Genomic DNA, 20,407 nt, shown 5'->3' on the forward strand with positions numbered 1-20,407 from the left:
TGCTCTCCGCGTGGCCGCGTATCCTCTCGTTTGCAGTAGAACGAGTCACGTAAGCCCGTTGCGAGCTCGCGATCAGGTCCATGGAGCGAAAGGAAGGAAAGGAAGGAAGGAAGGATAAGGAAATAAGGATTACTTTTGGAATGATAAAATTAGCTAAACAAATAGAAAACCACTGGCACCACTGCCATCACAGTTCAGGTCAGTGGTCCGTGGCGGTTGGTGGTGGTTCGCGATAACCGGCTGTTTAGTCATCGTGTCGGATTGTGTTAACAATGCTGAGATAACGACATTGATTGCAACATTCATCTGCGAATGCAAACGGGAATTGTCATCCGAAACTATCAGCACCGATCGCGATTGAAGGCGGCGAGATTAATAGCCTTAATTTTTCTCCTATTCACGACTTTCGAAGGTTAGCCATGCTGCGAATTTTTGGCCGCTCGATGCGCTCACCGCAGTTGTTCGGTAAGAGCACGGATATTGTCCGCGTGTCGTGTGCGAGGTACCTAAACCTGCTGGAGTATCAGAGCAAGGAGCTTTTGCGCGACTCCGGCGTTTCAGTGCAGAATTTCGCAATCGTCGACGATCTGGCTAAAACAAACTCCGCTTTAGATAAGCTACGTAAGTGGTTTGAGTTTGAACTTCTGTTGGAATTAATATGACGCTATGTTTCACAACTTTTTGTTTTTTTTTTGTAGACGCCGATGAATTCGTTATTAAAGCCCAAGTATTGGCCGGTGGTCGTGGCAAAGGTTGGTTTGATAATGGATTTAAGGGAGGTGTTCATCTTACCAAAGAGTGAGCATAGATATAATTTAATTAATAATTTATACATTTTTTTTTTCTGTTAGATAAATACTTTGCAAAAGATGTCTCAGCTGGAACATATTATTTATTGAACACATATAGTATTTTATTTTATAATTTATTTTGCCCCTTTTCTTTTCTTTTTTAACAGCCGTAAAGCTGTTGCAAATTATGTCAAGAATATGTTAGGCCATCGACTCATTACTAAACAGACTTCAAAAGATGGCATATTGGTGCAGAAAATTATGATAGCTGAGTCAGTAGATATTGCTCGCGAGACTTATGTCTGTATTCTTATGGATCGGCAGCATAATGGTCCAGTACTGATAGCCTCACCAGCAGGTGGAATGGATATCGAAACAGTTGCTGAAAAACATCCTGAGAAAATCAAAACTGTTCCATTGGATATTTACCACGGGATCGATGACGCAATAGCGAAGGATGTATGCAATTTTTTGGGATTTGTTGATGCTGATCTTCTCAATAAGGCCATGTATGAATTGAAAAACCTGTGGAAATTATTTGTGGACATTGACGCTCTGCAAGTTGAAATAAATCCATTGGTGGAAACGACGGACAAGCAAGTAGTAGCAGTAGACGCGAAAATTGCGTTCGATGATAATGCCGAGTTTAGACAGCGAGATTTATTTGCCTTAGAAGATACCAGTGAAAAAGATCCCAGGGAAGTGGACGCGTCGCGATTTAACTTAAACTATATTGGTATGGATGGTAATATAGGATGTTTAGGTAAAGCACAATTTAAATAAAGAGTTACGAAATAATTATAGTATATAGTAACGTTACGTTAATGAGAAACAACATATATATACATACGAATTGTACAACGGTACAAATTAATTTATAAATAAAAAATAAGAATGCACTTTTACTCTCATAGTAAATGGAGCTGGCTTAGCTATGGCTACAATGGACATTATTAAGCTAAATGGGGGTTTACCAGCTAATTTCTTAGATGTTGGTGGTAATGTGAAAGAAGATCAAGTTTTCCAGGCGTTTAGAATCCTTAGTGAAGGTAATATTCATGCGGATTAATTTAAATATAAACACAAAATGTAATCTTTTTTTTTTTTTACCAGATCCAAAAGTCAAAGTCATTCTTGTCAACGTTTTTGGAGGTATCGTTAATTGTGTAACGATAGCAAGAGGGATTATTGCAGCATCGAAAAATTTAGGACTTAAAATACCGCTTGTTGTAAGGTTAGAAGGTAAGATATCTCAACCTTCTTTCTTTTTTTTAATTACCTTAAGTTTCTTATTGTTTTTATTATTTAAAAATCCTTTAACTTTATAATATATTTGTTTTTGTGTATTGTAATAAAATTTATATGTAAGTTTTAAATATTTTTTAATGATTTATTTTTTAGGTACTAATGTAACAGAAGCCAAAAAAGTTTTAGCAGAATCGGAATTGCCTATTCTTACAGCAAATAATTTGGATGAGGCTGCAAAAAAAGCGGTAATCTCGGTAAAAATATAATTACGTTAATACGATGATATACTATTGACTCACGTTTATCTAAGAAAGAAAATCTGAGATTTAAACGTGTCAATTGCCAACTATGAAAATACTTAGTTTATTTTGTTGCCACTAAATAAAATTTTGTATTACACATGACACTTAGGAGAAAATTCGCATGCATTTTTTGAACAAAAAATATTAAAAATTAATTATATTTTTAATACAATAAAATAGAAAATATGAGTTGGCTTTTGAGGCAATTACACGATTGATTTATTATAAGGTGATGTTATTCGTTTTTGTGAGTCGTTATTAAATAATAGGTTAATGAATAGCCATCGTATTTGTCCGCGCATTAGTGAGCGCAGTTGAATCTGTTGACGTTTATGAACTGCTCTTGCACGTCTACATATATTTTATTCTCTTCTGGTCGTTTTGTAATTATGGTAGGAGTCGTTTTTTTTTTTTATAAAATTTAAATTAGGTTGTATTAAAAGTTTATATTACAAAGTAATAAATATATTTTTAAGTATTTTAATAAAAATTTTGATTTGTTTGTTTTTTCAGTTTTATTATTTATGATTATTTTTTCAGCTACAGGATTTAATTAAAATCCAAAAAAAAACGTGTGCGGTATATATTCAAATTCTACCAAAGTGAGTGATCTTCATCTCGAACGTTTTCAAGACTGAATTTTATACTCAAGACTTACCAATCGTTCGCGCGGCGTCGCAAAAGAAGTAATAGCCATTCGCCTGCAATCGACTTTTCGTCCATGTATGGTCTTCACATCTTTATAAGTAGAAACTCTCGCTGAATACAGGCGATAACTCGCTTCGAACGCACGGCGCTCGTCCGAGAGAGCGGCGGTCCATATATGGGTCGTGATTTTTAGCATAAGGCCTCGACGCGATTGTAACAGACCGTGATTTTTTTTTTATCTTTCGGATGACGTTAGTGATCGCATTTTTCATAGCTAAACGCGCATTGCTGCGCGTGATAATATCAAACGTAAAATGCTCGGTGGAGAGAGGAGGTGCAAAGGGACGCTTTAATTTAAAAATATAAATATTTCGGCGACTTGAAAGGTAAATACTCTTTGACTACATTAGTTTCGTTGTCTTCTAAAATACCGTGGTGCTGTAAAGTAGTCGCGGTAGCTTTTGAATAAATAATTCGTCGTTTATTTCTGTCAAAGAGATATTCGCAGGCGGTAACTAAAACCGCAGAAGGGTGAGGAATCTTTCGGAGTGAATAAACCTGACATCACACACTAAACGTAACAATGACCGTTTCGGTTCCATCTTCAGTGTCAAGCCGACCGACTGGCTGTCCGACTAGTTCGTTTTGTTTTCCTCATATACGAATTTAAACCCGATCCTTCTTTCTCGCGTCTGCGTTTCACCCGAGAAAAGAGAGTGGGTGGCGGGACCGGGGACGAACTTCTCCTCTCTCCTCTCTTCCCCTTCGATGTATGCGTGTGCGTATATATAGATCAACCCCTTGCCCCTCGGTCAGGGAGTTGGGCGGAGGGACGCGTACTATTCTCGGACAACTTTACGGATCCGAGTAACTTCTTTCGACGCGTGTTCGACTCCCGGTTCGCAGACGGCGTGAACGCCAGTAATCGCCAGCGAACCGCGCCGTGTCGATCGGGAGAGCCGCGTCGATCCGATCCCGAGAGATCGTCGCATCGTGTGCATGTAAGAGAATACGCGGTGTTTGATTCCGACTCCTGTTTCGATCGCGATTTGCTTTTGAACGAGACCGATATCAGATCGCGAAAGGCGCGAAACGTAACGTTGAAATTTCTCACGATCTCATTTGTTTTAAAAGTCCAAATTGTTGATTAATTACGCATTTTTCAGATCGAAACCTCGAAGCGAATTCTAGTGAGCACATGGTTGAATTTTCTCCTGCGACTTTCTTGAGAAATATCGAGTTGATATTTTAATCAATATCTGGATAGGTTGGTTTAAAAAAAATTTATTTTTCAATTATTTGTATAATTTGATTCAAAATTAATTGCATCTCGTTGCAGAATAATAAATACTGGAATCTATAAATTCGATGACAGCTTGATCGATCTATATACGTATATTCAAACGAGAAGATATCTCAAGAGTCTCCTGCTTGGCTTTAGAGTGCCGCGATAAAAGTCGTAGTTTAGCATCGTATCATCTCGAAACAACTTTCGCAGATAGTTAAAGGTGACGATACATCATGTTAATATATTACATGTATATCGTTGCGAACTCCATTAATAACGCGATATTATGATATTATGATATATGTTATTGATTTCGTAATATTTTAAACATGATCAAATAATTGTTCACAAAAGACTTACCAAAGTTAAGTTGCAAAGGTTTTTATTCGGGGTAGAAAATCGGGTTCTTATTTTATTATAACGTTGAGATAGAAATGTATCTTATGTTTTTATTGCATCAAATTTTTAATTAATGTTATGCGCAAAGGTATACTTCGAAGCGTTGTAAACGAGACCCTTCTGAAGAAGGTGACTCACGTTACTCGTCCAGTGTTCGCAAACAATAATGTTCGCGCGTATGAAATTCATCTTTCGGATGTAATATCAGACCTTGGAAAAAAGTCACGTATACGTGCGCGCACCGAAAATAACTTGGCGCTTCGCCACGCGCTGCGATTCGTAATTTAACATGCGTCCGATTAATTTTCTATTATGCACGGAAAATTCGATAAGGCGGTTTGTCAAAAGTAGTGAGACAACTCTGAGGATTTACCTCTCTAATGGAGGTTCTAACGAACGGAGATCGTTTCCGCTCGCGTCCGTCGACATCCAAACGCGGTTGCTTTCAATAAGAAATATATTGAAGTATATTGATAGAAAATATTCAGAAGAGCGGGCGTAAATTAAAAAAAAAAAAAGACATCCGCGGGCCACTTTTCTCGGAATGCGTCGCTATTTATAATTAGGCGTTTTATTTATGGATACGGCAAACGCGTAAATTGCATGCCGGGGCTGAGCAACTTCGTCGAACACGTGCGTGAATCCTCACTCGAGCGAAACTGATCGATCCCTTGGACTTTCGCGAGTCATTCATTAATTTGATCGATTGTGTTCGAAAAAGGGAAATTTTTTCAATGGAAAATAATATTTGGATTAACATGTTCCTTAAAATCTTTCTTTGGATAATCCTTATTTCTCTTTTTCGGAAAGCCTCGATTCTCCAACAAAGTAAAAAATTATTTTTTTATAAACTACTGTTCAAAAAATGCGAAAGCTAATTATTATCAATGTTTATGTTATTTCGCGCTGCGCGTCGCATTACTCGACCGGTCCGATCGCTGGCAATCTGTTAATCACGACATTTCGCGCTGCAGGTGAATCGTCGCTGAGAATTAGGCCGAGCGACTGTCCTGAAAAGGTGTATCAAGGTAACGACAATCAAGGAGAACTTACCAGACCAGCGTATCCTGAGTAACCCGAGACACGATCTCTACCGGCGAGCGCAGATTCAACAGAATAGCGGATTGCGTGGATGCGTAGTCGGTCCAGCTGATTTCTCGTCACAGCATCCCGCACGCGCGCGTGCGAACACACACATACACGTGACACTCATACCGAAGAAAGTGCACTTGATTCCGCCGGCACACGTACGTGTGGCCGTGCAGGTAGGTTCACCGACGTCCACCTCTTCTTCTATTGTTGCGCAGGTGTGCGTAGCTCGTGCTAGCGATGGACACGACGCGCGACGTCTATCACAGATAATCGGGCAGAACAAATTTTATCACACGTCTCGGTTTTTGAAAAAAAAATCACAACAACGCTTCGGTAAATTAAGTTGTTCTTAAATTAATGTAATTGCAAGCTTAGGCGATTTAATAAAAGCTTTCGCGGTCAAACATTCGTCGCGGAATCGACTTGAGTCCGCACTTCAGCGAGAGCGGGTGATTGACAAATAATTTAATTCTAAGTTGAGGCGTTTGTAACAGATATTCGTATTATTGATATATGTGAAGCGCGGCTCTCCTTTTGATTACCGAGACGGTTGTTTGCGCCCATCGCTACTTGTCGAGCCACCAACACAGTCGCATCTCGTCCTCGTCATTGATAGTACTCTACCATCACTGTAATCCTTAGGCACCAACACAGGGTTGCGCAACCCCACCACCCTTGTACGTGAGAGCGTAGCAGCGGAGCAGCCGATAAAATGAATGAGAATGATAAGTCAGTTAAGTGCGAGAACTCCGCCGAGGAGGAGGAGGACGAGATGTTCGAGCGCGAACTGGCCGAAGACGCGCAGTGGAAGCGAATCCAGCAGAACACCTTCACGAGATGGGCGAACGAGCGGCTGAAGGCGGCAAATAAACACATCGGCGACCTGGAATGCGATCTGTCCGACGGTCTCCGGCTGGTGAGCCTGATCGAGGTGCTCTCCCAGAAGCGGCTGCCGAAACACAACCAGCGGCCCACCTTCCGTTCCCAGAAGCTGGAGAACGTCTCGGTCGCACTTAAGTTCCTGGAGGACGAGGGCATCAGGATCGTCAATATCGGTGAGTAGAGTTCCGTGTGCGTGCTGGATCCTGCACGCTGCAAAATAGATTCGCCCTATCTTCTCAGCGCAAGGAAGAATCCAATCGATTGATCGCGAGTTGCGCGCGATAAAACACCGTTGCGTTACGCTTATTAATGAAAAGGCTAATTGATTTAAATGACCGACACTGTATCTTCGTGATTATTTCAATGATTACGCGTGGACAATCTTATTTGAACAATTGCAACGACGAGAGAGATTTTCTTTCTTCTTCAGGATGTTTATTAAAGTGGGAAAAGGCGGGTGAGTTTAGTTAGCAGCTATTGCCACGTTTTCTTTACGTAAAGTAATTCTGTGAAAGATAAGCGTCCGATTGAAATAACACTGAGGCCTGCGTTCGACTCAATTCACATCAATTAGCTAGTAATTGATAGAAACACAGGCAACAACAGCTTTATTTATGTAAAAATCTCACGATAGTTTATTCGAACAGATGATTTCCGGGTTGCCACAGATTTTCGCACCATTGTGACTCACACGTTCTTCGATTACAGCCCTTCGGTGTTACACCACGTGGTAGTTACGATTACCGCGAGTGACGTTGACAGAGTTTGCGTGGTTTTCCGGATTCTGCGTAGATAGGACTGTTCGATCCGTAGATTCTTGCACACTGAAAGTTCATAGTGTTGTTTTAAATCAAAGGGATTGTTTAAAAATTCTAGTAAAACTCAATCGAATCGGCTCGCAGAACTCAACACGTGGAAATAAAATTGGAATTTAAACGTTTACGATTTAATTTCGCGTGTATTTACGTCCAAGTAATATGTTACAAAAATAAACATTACATGCTTTCTCATTCGTTTTCCTCGTGCTGTGCTACAAGTAATATTGAGCACCACTCGTGTTTAAGAAATGTTGCCACAGATCGCTGATTAATAAAATAATTATTTATTAACAATTTTTTAATACGCGCTATTATAATGAATTTATTAATAACTGAATGTTAACGTATCAATTAATTTTTTTCTAAGTTTAATTGTATCTCGGGTTTTTCGATGCTTCTACAAAATGTTATTTAAATTAGTAATAAAGTATTTTTGAGTGCTCGTCTGCACGTTAAAAAATGTGATCGAAAGCCATCGGGAATGCTTAGTTGACTGAATTTGAGGATAAGCACTGTCAACTAATTAATCGTGGGTTTTGCTTACACGGACATCGATGTAGATCTAACTGATAATGTATAAGGGAATGTTTGCGGCGCGAGTTAAGATTTGATTAACACGCGATGGCAATTACACGGTCGAGATGTTTAATGCGATTACTCCAACTTCGAGACATGTACATCATTTGCTCCCACGAGTTCAGAAACAAATTTAAGCCTTTTTTTTAACACCGTGATGATTAAAGAAAGAAAAATCGCGAAACCAAAATCCCGCGATGAAATATTTTTTTATTGCCAATCGATTACAATAATATGCGGAATATTTTCACTTCCTTCTTTTGGAATTTAAAGTCATACGTTTTAAAGCACGGATGCATCTAGGGACGAAATAAAAGCGATTGTGGAGCATGGTGAGAGGGTTGTGGATCGATGACGCTCGCCCGGGCTACCCTGGGAAACCAGAGAGTAGCGATGGGATAATGCTGTTCGTGTATTTTTCGGGGGGTGAACAAACTAACGTTATGTTATCGGTCTTTAATAAAGATGTCTACGATCGTCCATTTAAATCTCGTTGAAAGTCCCGTTGTTGTAACACAATTTTTAAATTAAACAAATCGATGGGAACACTTAACGCATGCGTTGACTTCCTCGCACAGTTCTTCGGAGGGATGTAGAATCGATTTTTTGCTATATTTAAAAACTCGTATCACAACATCGATATTTTTAAGTTCCAGCCATTTACCGGTCATGAAAAATTTTCAAAGCAATTTACAATCCTCAGATTGCAAGTGACAGTTTCATTTGATTAAATTCTTCGATAATTCTTTGTTAATTGGTCACCGACGATCTTGAACTTGACCACGTTGTAACAGTAATAATGTAAATTAACGCTCCCTTTGTTTTAATACATATAAACTCGTCACATAAAATTGAAATAAAATGCTTTCGGTAAAGAGTTTTTCTGTTACGCGGTATTTTTGCGCATAGTTCGCATTATTGGCAGAGAGAATAATATTCAGCCACTGCAATCTCGGTCAAGATGTAATCACAAGGCTGCGGCATTAAAGTTGTTCGGTTATCGAATATCAACGGAAGCTGGCTTGCGTTCTTAGCCAGTGAAACAGTTCGGTGCGTATGCCGCAAGGTTCAAGAAGTGAAAAAAGAAAAGGAAAAAGCACATAAGTAGAATCACGCATATCGAGTGAAGGTCGAGCTGGTCTTGGTACCGCGTGTTTCTTCGCGTTTATTACGTGACCAATTTTCGTCTCTCTTCTATTTCCATGCTGATCGAGCAGGTCTTTGTCTTCAAACGGAAATAACTCTCGGTGTCTTCTTAAATTTTATTCTGATTTTTCCAAACTCTCTGAAATATTAATACAATGACGAAGTTAATATTTAGAAAAATTATTGTAATGATTCATTGAACGTTTATGTGCTATGATTTGATATAATTTCACTCGGAAAATTATAGACATAAAAAAAAAAAAAAAAATGCCGTTTAAGTAACCACGGTGTTTCCACGTGTAATTTACGGTGTATTGAGAGCGATTACTTTCACTCTCAAATGCAACCTTGACATTAAACGGGTTATCCTTCACACGTAATCGCCCGAGAGTGTACGTCCGTGCACATGTGTCAATTCAACATTTCTGATGATTACCGAATTGTATTTGCCTGTCACATTTTCACGTGCTTATGAAAAATGTCTCTTAAAAAGATAAATATCGGAACTTGAATTATGTGTCAGTTTTCTTCGCTAATTTCCATTATTTTGAAAATGTTTCTAACATGTTTAACTGCACGACAATTTACAAAATTATTTAATAAACGTACCGGCAATTATATCCAATCAAAAAATATTAAACTGATAGTTAGGCCGCAGTTTGTTGACAGACATCGATCGCGCGTCTCGACTGTCGAAAGGAGAAGGTCGCCTTGGTGAAGATCTGACCAGGCATCCTTTCTGCTCAATGAGGTAATCTTTCGAGAATCAGTGACGTCATCGTCTAAACTTGCCGTGGAAGAACGTGCCTCGGGATACGTCACGCACGATGCTCGGTCCAGTCTTTCAATTGCATATTAGAATAACGAGTAGCTCGACGACACGTTTGAAAATATGCATAAAGACACGTGTAATTACAATGTCTCACATACCTGTAAAAAGCAAAAAGTTAATCTCTAAGTCGAGATAATATTGATTTGATTCTATTTTACCATTATCAGCCAATTAATTCAGTATTCTTTTTTGGTTTTACAACCTTCGATGCTACTTTACAATTCGGAAAAGATATGGTTCGTGCACTCCACTGTGCGGTAGGCTCTTTCTCGTTCGTTCGTCTTGAATCCGAGCACCGCCGGAAACGGCGCCTGCGAAGAATTCGTTTGGGAGTCTCATTTTACACAACAAAGATTCTCAATCTGAGAATAGATCACTCCGACTACCGTCGTCTGTATGAAAGAGTATAGAGATGGCCCGTTTCCGAATCCGTGAATTTTGATCGTCCCTCTATTTTCTTTTTTTTTCAAGAATGATCCTTGGGTTCTTAAAATCTACGATTCCTTGATTCCTGCGAAAAATATTTCAGGTTTTTACATCAATGTCGTATACTCACAGTAGACTAAACTGTGTGTTTATTTCGTCATCGAATTCGACTTTAAAACTCACCGTTTGCTGCGAGTACCCGAACAGTCGTCTCGTTAATTCCTTTACGAGGAAATAAATTTTTACTGCCGTTCCGCAAACGACATAAAATTAGAAATCTCTGGTGGCTGTAGAGAACAAAAAAAAATTAATTAATTGTAAATTAAAGTACTTATGCATTTTGAAATTCGCGCTTTTACCGTACACACGCATTGGCGATAATGTGCCTTGGAAAAATTTTTCAATCTAGAATTCCAGCAGTAATACATTTTTACTTCGATAAAACAACGCTGTTATAACATCTAGACCTTTTAGAAGACATTTAGAAGACTTTTTGTTCTTGATAAAAGTATTAACCCTTACGTATTCGATTTACTGTTTATCACTGGGAGGTTGCGACAAACTATGTGGGCGGAAGTACCGAACGACCGAGAATCTCGGAGGCTTGGCGTCACGGGATGAATTAGCTGGCGCTTGGCCGGTGTCACGGCGTTCGGCTACGTTTTCGTTGACATCACTTGGGTAGCTCTTCGGTAATTGCTGAAAATAATCCGGATGAATCGTCACCGATGGCGACGAGGTGCGCACGCAGCTCCTTACCGCGCGAACGGAACGAACTTCATCGACAACGGGACAATGTCGAGCGCCAGATTGCAGAAATAGACGCGGCCACTCTCCTCCGACTAAATTTGCGCCGTTGACGTGCATTTTCAGCATTGCTCTTGAGAGACTCACAACTGACGCGAGAACTGTTCGCCCCGGCGTAGGATGATCAAAAGACTGACGTGTGATGTATCGTGGAAGCTCTCGCAATTGCCACACGCGACGCATCTCGCGTGCACCGAAAATGTATATCTATATTTAATATTATTCGTAATTCGATTTGAATCTTTATATATTCGTATATATAGTCACGGCTGATAATCTTCGATGAGTTTGTCAGTCATGATTAACACAATTTTAAACAAAATTCTAATTCCTCAGGTATTCGCCTACATAACCTGTTTGGCGATCGCTCAATACGTGAATCACTGTACGTCGAGGATATCTATTAGCACTTTCGTTGCGCAAGCACGCAACGCGGTTTTTTGTTGCAGTCACGTCGAGACGAGTGCATACATTGTAAGCGAACGCATCATCTCGTTGTATTCATAGGTATACTGTGGCGAAATATTTCTCTAATAACGCCCACTTGTTCTTACTCATGTTGGATAATCGAGCGGTGATTGATCCACACATGAATAATAAAGTTTTACTCGATGAGCAGGAAAACGCGAATATCTCTTCGTGAAAGGCAGGAAGTTACTCATTCGTTTTTTTCAATTTTGCAGACTCTTCGGACATCGTGGACTGTAAACTGAAGCTGATTCTCGGTTTGATATGGACCCTGATTTTACACTACTCGATTTCAATGCCCATGTGGGAGGGCGACGACGGCGAGGACAAGGGCGCTACCCCGAAGCAGAGGTTGATGCACTGGATCCAATCCAAAGTGCCGGATTTGCCGATCACGAATTTCACGTCCGATTGGAACGACGGCCGCGCGGTGGGTGCGCTCGTTGACGCGGTTGCACCGGGACTCTGTCCGGACTGGCAGGATTGGAACCCGAAGGATGCGATACAGAACGCATCCGAGGCAATGGGTCTTGCGGACGATTGGCTCAATATACCTCAGGTTCGCTTCGACGGTTTACAAATTTTAATTCTTATTTTAAAAAAAGATGTAATCGAAAATAAGTCGGGAAAAAAGCGATTTATTCCGTCGCGATAATCACTAATTATGATATTTTCGTTGCAGCTCATTAAACCCGAGGAGATGGTGAATCCAAATATCGATGAGATGTCGATGATGACGTATTTATCGCAATACCCCAGTGCAAAGTTAAAGTCAGGTGCACCTCTACGAGCTCGCACAAATCCGAACAGGTGAGAATAAAATTCACTTTGCATCTGTTAAATTGTAGGGCGTATTTTGTACCGTGATTATATTTATTGCAAAACAATTTATTATATATATTTTATTTTATTATATACTTTGTACGATTTTTCTGTTTCTGAAAATGGGAGGAATATTGTATTACTCATAAAAATATTACAGTTAGTTTATCACGGTTTCGATCGTCTGTGGGTGATCTAAACTGGTTGTACACTCGTCGTCAGGAATGACGTTCGTGGTTCTGCGACGGCGGCTAGCGTACGTGATCGTGGCGTGGTGTGCGTCGAATCTCACACGAAGCGAACGCATACGTGTGTCACGGAGCGCCGGTCACCAAGGACTGAGAGGGAGCGCACCCTATTACTACCCTCCCCATACTCGGCGGCCGAGAGAGGGAGAAATCACGTACGCCAGCCACCGTCGCCGCTCGTTGCAGCAAATGCCATATCTGTCTTTCAGTGTACAATGATTTTTTTTTCTGTTTCGACGTACGATAGAAATGAAAAAACAAAGTGCACATATAAATCTATGATACAATGATTGTGATTAATTAATAAATTTATTTCATTTCTCGGTCGCAGCATCCCGCCGCCGCGGTAAGTCGCGCAATCATATATTGTGACGCATAATGATTTTTGCTCAATTAATGTCCACCGCCTTGATGAGATCTATTACTTAACACTCCTAATTATTTCTATTTTTTTTTTGTACATATGTACGTAAACGCTTGATAGAGCAAATAAGCTGCGTAGTGCGCGATTAGAGAGTATACGGTTTTGCGAACTTTTTTTGAAGGAAAAACGAACGACAGTTTGATTAATAGTACTGACAATGATTTTATAGCTTTTCGAGTTTTTTATTTACGACGGAAAGATCGTATCTTTCGAAGCTTACTGTGATACCATTAATTAATTTTTTTGTATGTGCGTACGCGAAAGTTCCGCGGACGGCCGAATTAAACTAACAAGATAGTGAGTGATAGCAAATCTGCGGAACGTTGCGCGCTTATTATTTTTGTTTTTGAAAGACATTGATGCAAATCGCCATGGCGCAATGCTTGTAATCGTCTGGCAAGTGGATTTACTTAACGTATTGATGTGGTAACGTCGCGGCTGGTTCCTGGTAATATTACTTTTTCCTCACAGTTGTTCTTTTGCGTAGAGTACGCGCCTACGGCCCCGGCATAGAACCAACTGGTCCGATCGTCGGCGCACCTGCCAACTTTACCGTGGAGACCTTTTCTGCTGGCAAGGGTAATGTCGATGTTATAGTTGACGATCCTAAAGGGAACAAATTACCGGTAAGAATCTTTGTCGAACAATAGTCGAATATAAAACGTTTAAACGTGCAATTTGGATAGTATAAAATTATATTTGACGCTTTCTCATCATATTTTAATAACTTGATTGCGTGTTTTAGGTCGATATCAGATTTAACAAGGATAGGAACCTGACGTACTCGATATCGTACACGCCGAAGATAGAGGGTCCTCACAAAGTGAAGGTACTCTTCGCCGGTAGGGAAATCCCGAAGAGTCCGTACACCGTCAACGTTGAAGGGCATGCCGGCGACGCGAGTAAAGTCACCGCGAGCGGACCGGGTCTGCAATCGGAAGGAGTTGTTGTAAATAGACCTACCTTCTTCGACGTCTTTACGAAGGATGCCGGCCGCGGTGTACCGGAAGTTATTATCCTGGATCCGCAGGTAAAAAATGATGTGTTGCATGTTATGTCATCACCGAGTAACATACATCGCGGTAGTTTTATTATTGTAACATATTTTTACGTAATTTCAGGGAAGCAAAACTACGGTGCCGGCGAAACTGCGGCAGACCTCTCCAGACGTCTGGAGGTGCGAATACGTGTCTCCAGTGACGGGGCTACATTCTGTTAATATTTTTTTTGCCGGCAAACCTATACCAGGAAGCCCCGTTGGCGTCAATGTCGCACCGGTTTCTGACGCGAAGAAATGCAGAGCGTACGGACGAGGATTGCTACCTACTGGAGTTCGCGTCCAAGACATTGCCGATTTCGTCGTTCTCACTAAAGACGCTGGAGAAGGTGTCCCAGATATTCGTGTAATCGGCCCGGGAGGTGTCAATCGACCAGTGCAGTATGTTTTTTTTTAATTAAAAATAAACTGTTTTTATTTTATCTTATTTAAATTTTTTTATATCTTATCTAAATTTAAAAATATAAAATAAGATCGTAATATTTCGTGTCATGTATGTATTTTGTCTTGCGATTTAATTAACAATTTATTAAATTAGAATGTCCAAGACCGACGCCACGACTTACAAATGCCACTACACGCCGATCAAGGAAGGCCGTCATGTAGTGATGATCACATACGGCGGCAAGGAGATTCCTAAGTCGCCGTTTGAAGTTAACGTGGGCCCTTACAAGGAATCCAACATTAGAGCTTTTGGGCCGGGGCTGCACACCGGCGTCGTCGGCCAGCCGGCGAAATTTACAGTGGACACAAACGGTGAGACCGGCGCCCTTGGTTTTTCCATTGAAGGCCCATCCAAAGCGAAGATAGAATGCAACGATAATGGCGATGGAACCGCCGATGTTTCTTATCTGCCTACTGCGCCGGGGCAGTATGCAGTCCACATCCTCTGCGATAACGAGGACATCCCCAAATCACCTTATATCGCGACTATTTCGCCGAAGTCCGACTTTAATCCGGAAAAGGTAAACCCCAGTTTTTATTTTGTTATTATTATTAAACAAAATTTTTTTTATCCGAGCAAAATAAACGAGATTCTTTAATGTTTTATTCTACCTTATTAAAAAATTTACAGGTAATATTGTAAGAAACGAGTTCATAAATTTTTCCAGTTATTAGAATTTAAGAAAATATGTTTTGCAGGTTGAAGTTCATGGGCCAGGAATTCAACCAGAAGGCGTTGCCAGAGACAAACCGACGCAATTCACAGTGGATCCGAGGAAAGCCGGTCAAGCGGCTTTGGAAGTCGTCGTTCAGGATGCCCTCGGAAGGGAAGTTCCGGTCAGATTGGACGACAAGCGTGATGGCACTGTCCAAGCGCATTATACGCCGACATCCAGTTCGCCGCATGTTGTAATGGTACGGCTTAAACATTGATTTTGAAGTTCTAAATTAATGTGAATTTACTGGAAACGTGCGATTAAGTGCCGATTTAATTCGATTTTTTTTCTTTCTTTTTTCAATCTTTTTAAAAATATTATTTTTTAGGTGAACTATGGCGGAGTAGCTACGAAAAAATCTCCGTACAGGGTTAAGATAGCATCGCCCTTGAATCCCGCCATGGTCTCTGCTTTTGGTCCCGGTCTTGAGAAAGGCGTGAAATCAAATTGTCCAACGCACTTCAACGTCGATTGTCGCGAGGCGGGCCCCGGTAAACTGGATGTTAAACTGCTGAACCCCGAAGGTCGGGAGCTTCCAATTTCACTAACGGACAACGAGGATGGCACATACGTCGTGGATTACATGCCGCCTCAACCAGGAAATTACACGGTGAATCTCAACTATGGCGGTCTGAAAGTACCTCAATGTCCCATTAAAGTCAACGTTCAGCCTCACGTGGACGTATCGAAAGTTAAAGTGGATGGTTTGGAACCAAGTGAGTATAATTGTCAGAAATTCTTTGAGTATTACCTAATATTCCAATTGCGGTACGCTATCGGTTGAAATTATTTGAAAAATATCGCAGATACACTCGATCTAGGATATTAAATTTGATTCACGTCTTGTTTTTTTTTTAAATTAAAAATATAATTAATTATTCTTGGGCGTAACATCACATATATAAGTAAAAGATTTTATTTCGTTTAAATAAGGAATAAATTTTTTAATAACGAATTAATAATTAATATTATACGTATAGTGCAAATTATTAATGAAAAGTAACGAAGATTATTGAGCCATTATTTATTTATCATATCGCATTTGATTTGAGAAAAATAATTCTCTTGTAAAATAAATTTTAAAACGCGGTTACAGAATAATTAATAACTGTAATTAGTTTCATGACAGAAGTAAAATCTTGCATTTATTATGGGATAGATAAGCCGGTGCATTGGTTTGAAAGTAAATCGCGCCGAAGTCACACTTTTTCCAGCAATCATTAAAAAGATAATTCTTGTCTTGCGGTATACGGTCTAGATACTTTTTGGAGACCTTTCGAAATGCTATCATGATGCGCGTGTCTTGCCTAGATCGAAATACGCGTTGCCAAGGTCTCCCCGCGGATAGATATTTTGCTGGAGCGCGATCCGGTGATTTATTTATAGCGGCGCTCGCGAAATTCCTCGCAGTTGACACGCACACAGTTTCGTCTAAAAATATTTCATTTTGGTACACGTTGCGTCTTCCATATTACTTGACCTGGAGCCCCGCGAAAGAAAGGCAGCAGTAGCAGCTCCGGCGCATCGAAAGCGTCGCGATAAAATAATGAAAATAAGCAAATGCGCCCAAAGAACTAATATACGTTGAATAAAAATAAATAATCACTTCTGCACGCTGGATAATATATATATATCAATATATATAACCGAATGCACCTTTAGCTAAGAGGTACATTAGTGTTTCGCAACCGCGGGAGATCCTCCTATTTGGAATACGCTCTGCCTAATTTACACGCACATTGTGGGCTTATGTATGCAAGTGGTTTTCTCTCACAATTCGATGTATCCAGTATTTGAAATCTAACTGTCGTAATAACTTTGCGTGACGAACGTCCGGCCGTACCTGCTGGTGAGCTCAGCCTGAACGATTGCGATCCGTGCATTATGATTAATTACTTGAATCTCCTTAGAACACATGTTTGTACTCGGTTCGGTAATTATTAAGTCAATTAATTTTCGACGAGCACTGGCCTCGAATCCACCAGCAATGCGGTGCGACGTCCGTTCGCCGCTCACGGGCCGTCGTCCCGTCGCGCAAGCACAAGCGAAAGACGCACCGCGGCTCACCATGGGAATCCGCAAACGTCCTCGCAGCGGCCCCGGTGAACAGCCTGCAGCAGTTCCGCGTGATAACGCAGGAAGCGGGCAGGGCGGCGGACTTCCAGGTGGCGATCACTACTCCGTCCGGGAACCGCGTCAAGGCGCACGTGGTGCCCACCCACGAAGGCTACCTGGTCAACTTCACGCCCACCGAACTGGGTGAATACCTGCTGGGCATCAGCTTCGGCGGCGAGCCGATTTCGAATCAACCGTACCGGCTGACGTGCGTCCACGGTTCTGACCCGGGCAAGGTACGCGCTTCAGGGCCAGGACTTTCTTACGGCGTAGTGAACAAGCCGGCGGAGTTCGTCATTGACACGCGCGGGGCTGGCCAAGGTGGCCTTGGCGTTACCGTCGAGGGTCCTTGCGAGGCTGCGATAAACTGCAGGGACAACGGCGACGGCACCTGCTCCGTTGCTTATCTACCTACCGAGACGGGCGACTACGGCATCAACATCACCTTCAACGAGCAGCACGTGCCAGGCTCACCCTTCCAGGCCATAGTGGTGCCGGATGCGGACCTTACCAAGATCAAAGTCACTGGAAACGGCATCCAGCCACACGGTACCGTTAAGGAACGTCAGCACGGAAATCGTTTTGCAACTGGAACTTGAAAGAGTGTTATGATTTGCTCGTCTCTGACTTGTGCAGTTTCTTAATGCGTCTCGGGATCTTCTACCGATGGGTCTGTTGGATCGCTTGTACTGTTCTTTGACCGTCGAGATTGCTTTTCGAAGAATATAAATGTAATTCTTGCATGTGGAACAATTTATTTTATTTTATTATTATTTTTTAAAATTTACTTGGCAAGTTATGCGAATGCTTTTAAAATCACGTTGTGATTACGTCAAGGGAAAAATACTTTTCTCGAGAAATGATTAGAGAATTCCGATTATTCCGAGGCGCGTTTGAGTAGCGATGCATGCGTGTTGTAATTGCACCTTTTTAATTGATTATTACATCATTCCCGCTTTAGACTTTCGTCTTTATTGTATACCTTAGTTGTAAGACACTTGAATGCTTAGAGACTTCAGGACATGTTTGTAAAAAGTACGTACGAAACAAACGCTGAGTTCATTCTTTTTACAAGCATGGTCTTATTATTTTCAGTTTGATGTTTGAAATCCATTGCCACAGATATTAGCTTTGTACGTTACTTGTGATTTTTTTATGTTATTTATTTACAGACTGCAATTATGTTTTATATATTTTTTTACGATATGCGTTTATTTATTGCCATTTTAACAAAGTTGTTAAATTAGTATTGTTATTTATATTGTATAAAACAAACATTTAATTAAATCATAAACGCTAGACACGTGATGTAGTATAAAACATCTATAAAAATCACATATTTAGTGCAAATGTATTTTAATAATAACAATAATATTGTTTAAAAAAAATCTCTTAACAGATTTTATAAAAATATATTACTACATTGTTTTCTAAAATTTTAACGTACAAGAAAATATGTAAATTTCAAATCTAAGTTTATAAATCTTTTAATATTTTTAGTATTACAAAACTAGATCTTAAATTAATGTTTCTTTATGTTTATGTAACATGTAATTAAAATGTATAATTAGAAAAAAATTATTTAAAAAGGCTCGATCAAATTTTCGCGAATTAGGGAAATATATTATACAAATAATCCTCTCTTTATAATCAAGGTTTAATTTAAAACATAACATTTATTGTTCATGAAATTGAGTTCTTTTATTCGTATGTCTTTATTCACGTCGGTCATGTCGCATTTTGCAGGCTTATTTGTTAACAAGCAAACAACGTTCACAATCGACGCGCGAGATGTCGCTAAATCCAAGACCGACGACGGCAAAGTGTCGTGCACCATAAACAATCCAAGCGGCGGAAAGACCGAGAAGCTCATCATCCCGCAGGGCGATGGCACTTATCGCGTTAGCTACACACCCTTCGAGGAAGGCTGTCACATCATCGACATCCTCTACGACAACGTGCCCATCCCCGGTTCGCCATTCTCCGTGAACGTGCAGCGCGGTTCAGATCCCAGCAAGTGCCGCGCGTATGGTCCTGGTCTGGAAAAGGGCGTCGTGAACAAAACCAACCGCTTCACGGTAGAAACCAGAGGTAAACGGTCTTTGATTGAACTTTCCGCATCGTAATTTTATACCATAAAGTTCATAACTGAGGTTATAAAAAGGAGGGAAATATTTTTGAAATACAAAATGGCGGACAAGCAGAGGAGGGGAACGTAGCATTATTCATCTCTCTTTCAGAGGCCGGTAATGGCGGCTTGGGCCTGTCGATTACGGGCGACGGAGAAGTTAAAGCGGAGGCTAAGGACAATTACGATGGCTCTTGCACCGTCGAGTACGTCCCAACGGAGCCCGGCGACTACGAGATCGGGATCAAGTTCGCCGAGCAGAATATACCCGGCTCGCCGTTCAAGATCGAAGTGGTATCGGATTCAGAGGCGAAGAACGTTATCGCTTACGGACCCGGCCTGCAGCCGGAAATGGTGCGCGAGGGTGTGCCCGCCAAGTTTACGGTGGACACCTCAAAATGCGCCAAAGCGGCGCAGCTGGATGTGAGAGTGTCGACGGACAAGGGACAAGCGCAGAAACCGCAGATCAAGAGCAAGGGCGACGGTCTGTACGAAGTAACGTATCAGCCACCACCTGCAGGAAGTAACGTGCACGTTGGCGTAACTTACGACGGCGAGGACATCAACAGCAGCCCGTTCAAGGTGAAAGTCCTGCCTACTGTCGAGCCGAACAAGGTAACCTTGTCGGGCTCGGGAGTGTCGCCCGTTTGCACCGCGTCCTTCCCGACCGACTTCGTCGTCGACACTTCCAAAGCTGGATACGGCGATCTCGAAGTGCAAGTTGTGGTGA

General features: G+C 41.0%; 2 protein-coding genes and 1 long non-coding RNA gene across 9 annotated transcripts in view; 2 read left to right on the top strand and 1 right to left on the bottom strand.

Moving 5' to 3' along the window:
* The first annotated feature begins 60 nt into the window (after positions 1-60).
* On the top strand, positions 61-5,742 carry LOC139108870 (succinate--CoA ligase [GDP-forming] subunit beta, mitochondrial). Of its 4 annotated transcripts, none has more exons than XM_070667517.1 (8): positions 61-76; positions 413-621; positions 699-798; positions 959-1,554; positions 1,706-1,840; positions 1,905-2,033; positions 2,193-2,293; positions 2,882-3,016. In XM_070667517.1, the coding sequence occupies exons 2-8, from the start codon at positions 420-422 to the stop codon at positions 2,945-2,947; spliced, it is 1,329 nt and encodes a 442-aa protein (XP_070523618.1). In that variant the 5' UTR covers positions 61-76; positions 413-419; the 3' UTR covers positions 2,948-3,016. The 4 variants fall into 4 exon arrangements, with proteins under 4 accessions (XP_070523618.1, XP_070523617.1, XP_070523619.1 ...); XM_070667516.1 differs by having other exon boundaries at positions 66-198; XM_070667518.1 differs by lacking the exons at positions 61-76; positions 2,882-3,016 and adding an exon at positions 5,651-5,742 and having other exon boundaries at positions 84-621.
* A 57-nt stretch (positions 5,743-5,799) lies between these two features.
* Positions 5,800-20,407, top strand: part of Cher (filamin protein cher) — a 32,827-nt gene continuing 18,219 nt past the window's right edge. The window contains exons 1-14 of one of the 4 annotated variants that reach the window (XM_070667488.1): positions 5,800-5,941; positions 6,411-6,823; positions 11,939-12,282; positions 12,406-12,533; positions 13,125-13,139; positions 13,705-13,843; positions 13,963-14,247; positions 14,339-14,655; positions 14,813-15,239; positions 15,418-15,633; positions 15,763-16,150; positions 17,529-18,098; positions 19,296-19,640; positions 19,790-20,403. In XM_070667488.1, the coding sequence (XP_070523589.1) occupies positions 6,481-6,823; positions 11,939-12,282; positions 12,406-12,533; positions 13,125-13,139; positions 13,705-13,843; positions 13,963-14,247; positions 14,339-14,655; positions 14,813-15,239; positions 15,418-15,633; positions 15,763-16,150; positions 17,529-18,098; positions 19,296-19,640; positions 19,790-20,403 (4,131 nt within the window). In that variant the 5' untranslated portion in view covers positions 5,800-5,941; positions 6,411-6,480. The remainder of the gene's footprint in view (positions 5,942-6,410; positions 6,824-11,938; positions 12,283-12,405; positions 12,534-13,124; positions 13,140-13,704; positions 13,844-13,962; positions 14,248-14,338; positions 14,656-14,812; positions 15,240-15,417; positions 15,634-15,762; positions 16,151-17,528; positions 18,099-19,295; positions 19,641-19,789; positions 20,404-20,407) is intronic. The other 3 variants (XM_070667491.1, XM_070667489.1, XM_070667492.1) reach the window with 3 other exon arrangements.
* On the bottom strand, positions 8,685-11,954 carry LOC139108877 (uncharacterized). The gene is made up of 2 exons (XR_011546736.1): positions 10,971-11,954; positions 8,685-10,735 (listed from the first exon to the last, which is right to left on the bottom strand). It is a non-coding gene; the product is annotated as an uncharacterized lncRNA (long non-coding RNA).

Source organism: Cardiocondyla obscurior, linkage group LG16, assembly GCF_019399895.1.
Source record: "Cardiocondyla obscurior isolate alpha-2009 linkage group LG16, Cobs3.1, whole genome shotgun sequence".
Lineage (NCBI taxonomy): Eukaryota > Metazoa > Arthropoda > Insecta > Hymenoptera > Formicidae > Cardiocondyla > Cardiocondyla obscurior.

Coding starts and splice junctions, on each gene's coding strand:
- LOC139108870 (XM_070667517.1), top strand. CDS start 420: ATGCTGCGAATTTTTGGCCGCTCGATGCGCTCACCGCAGTTGTTCGGT. Junction 622..698: donor CTCCGCTTTAGATAAGCTAC/GTAAGTGGTTTG, acceptor TTTTTTTTGTAG/ACGCCGATGAATTCGTTATT. Junction 2,294..2,881: donor CAAAAAAAGCGGTAATCTCG/GTAAAAATATAA, acceptor TTATTTTTTCAG/CTACAGGATTTAATTAAAAT.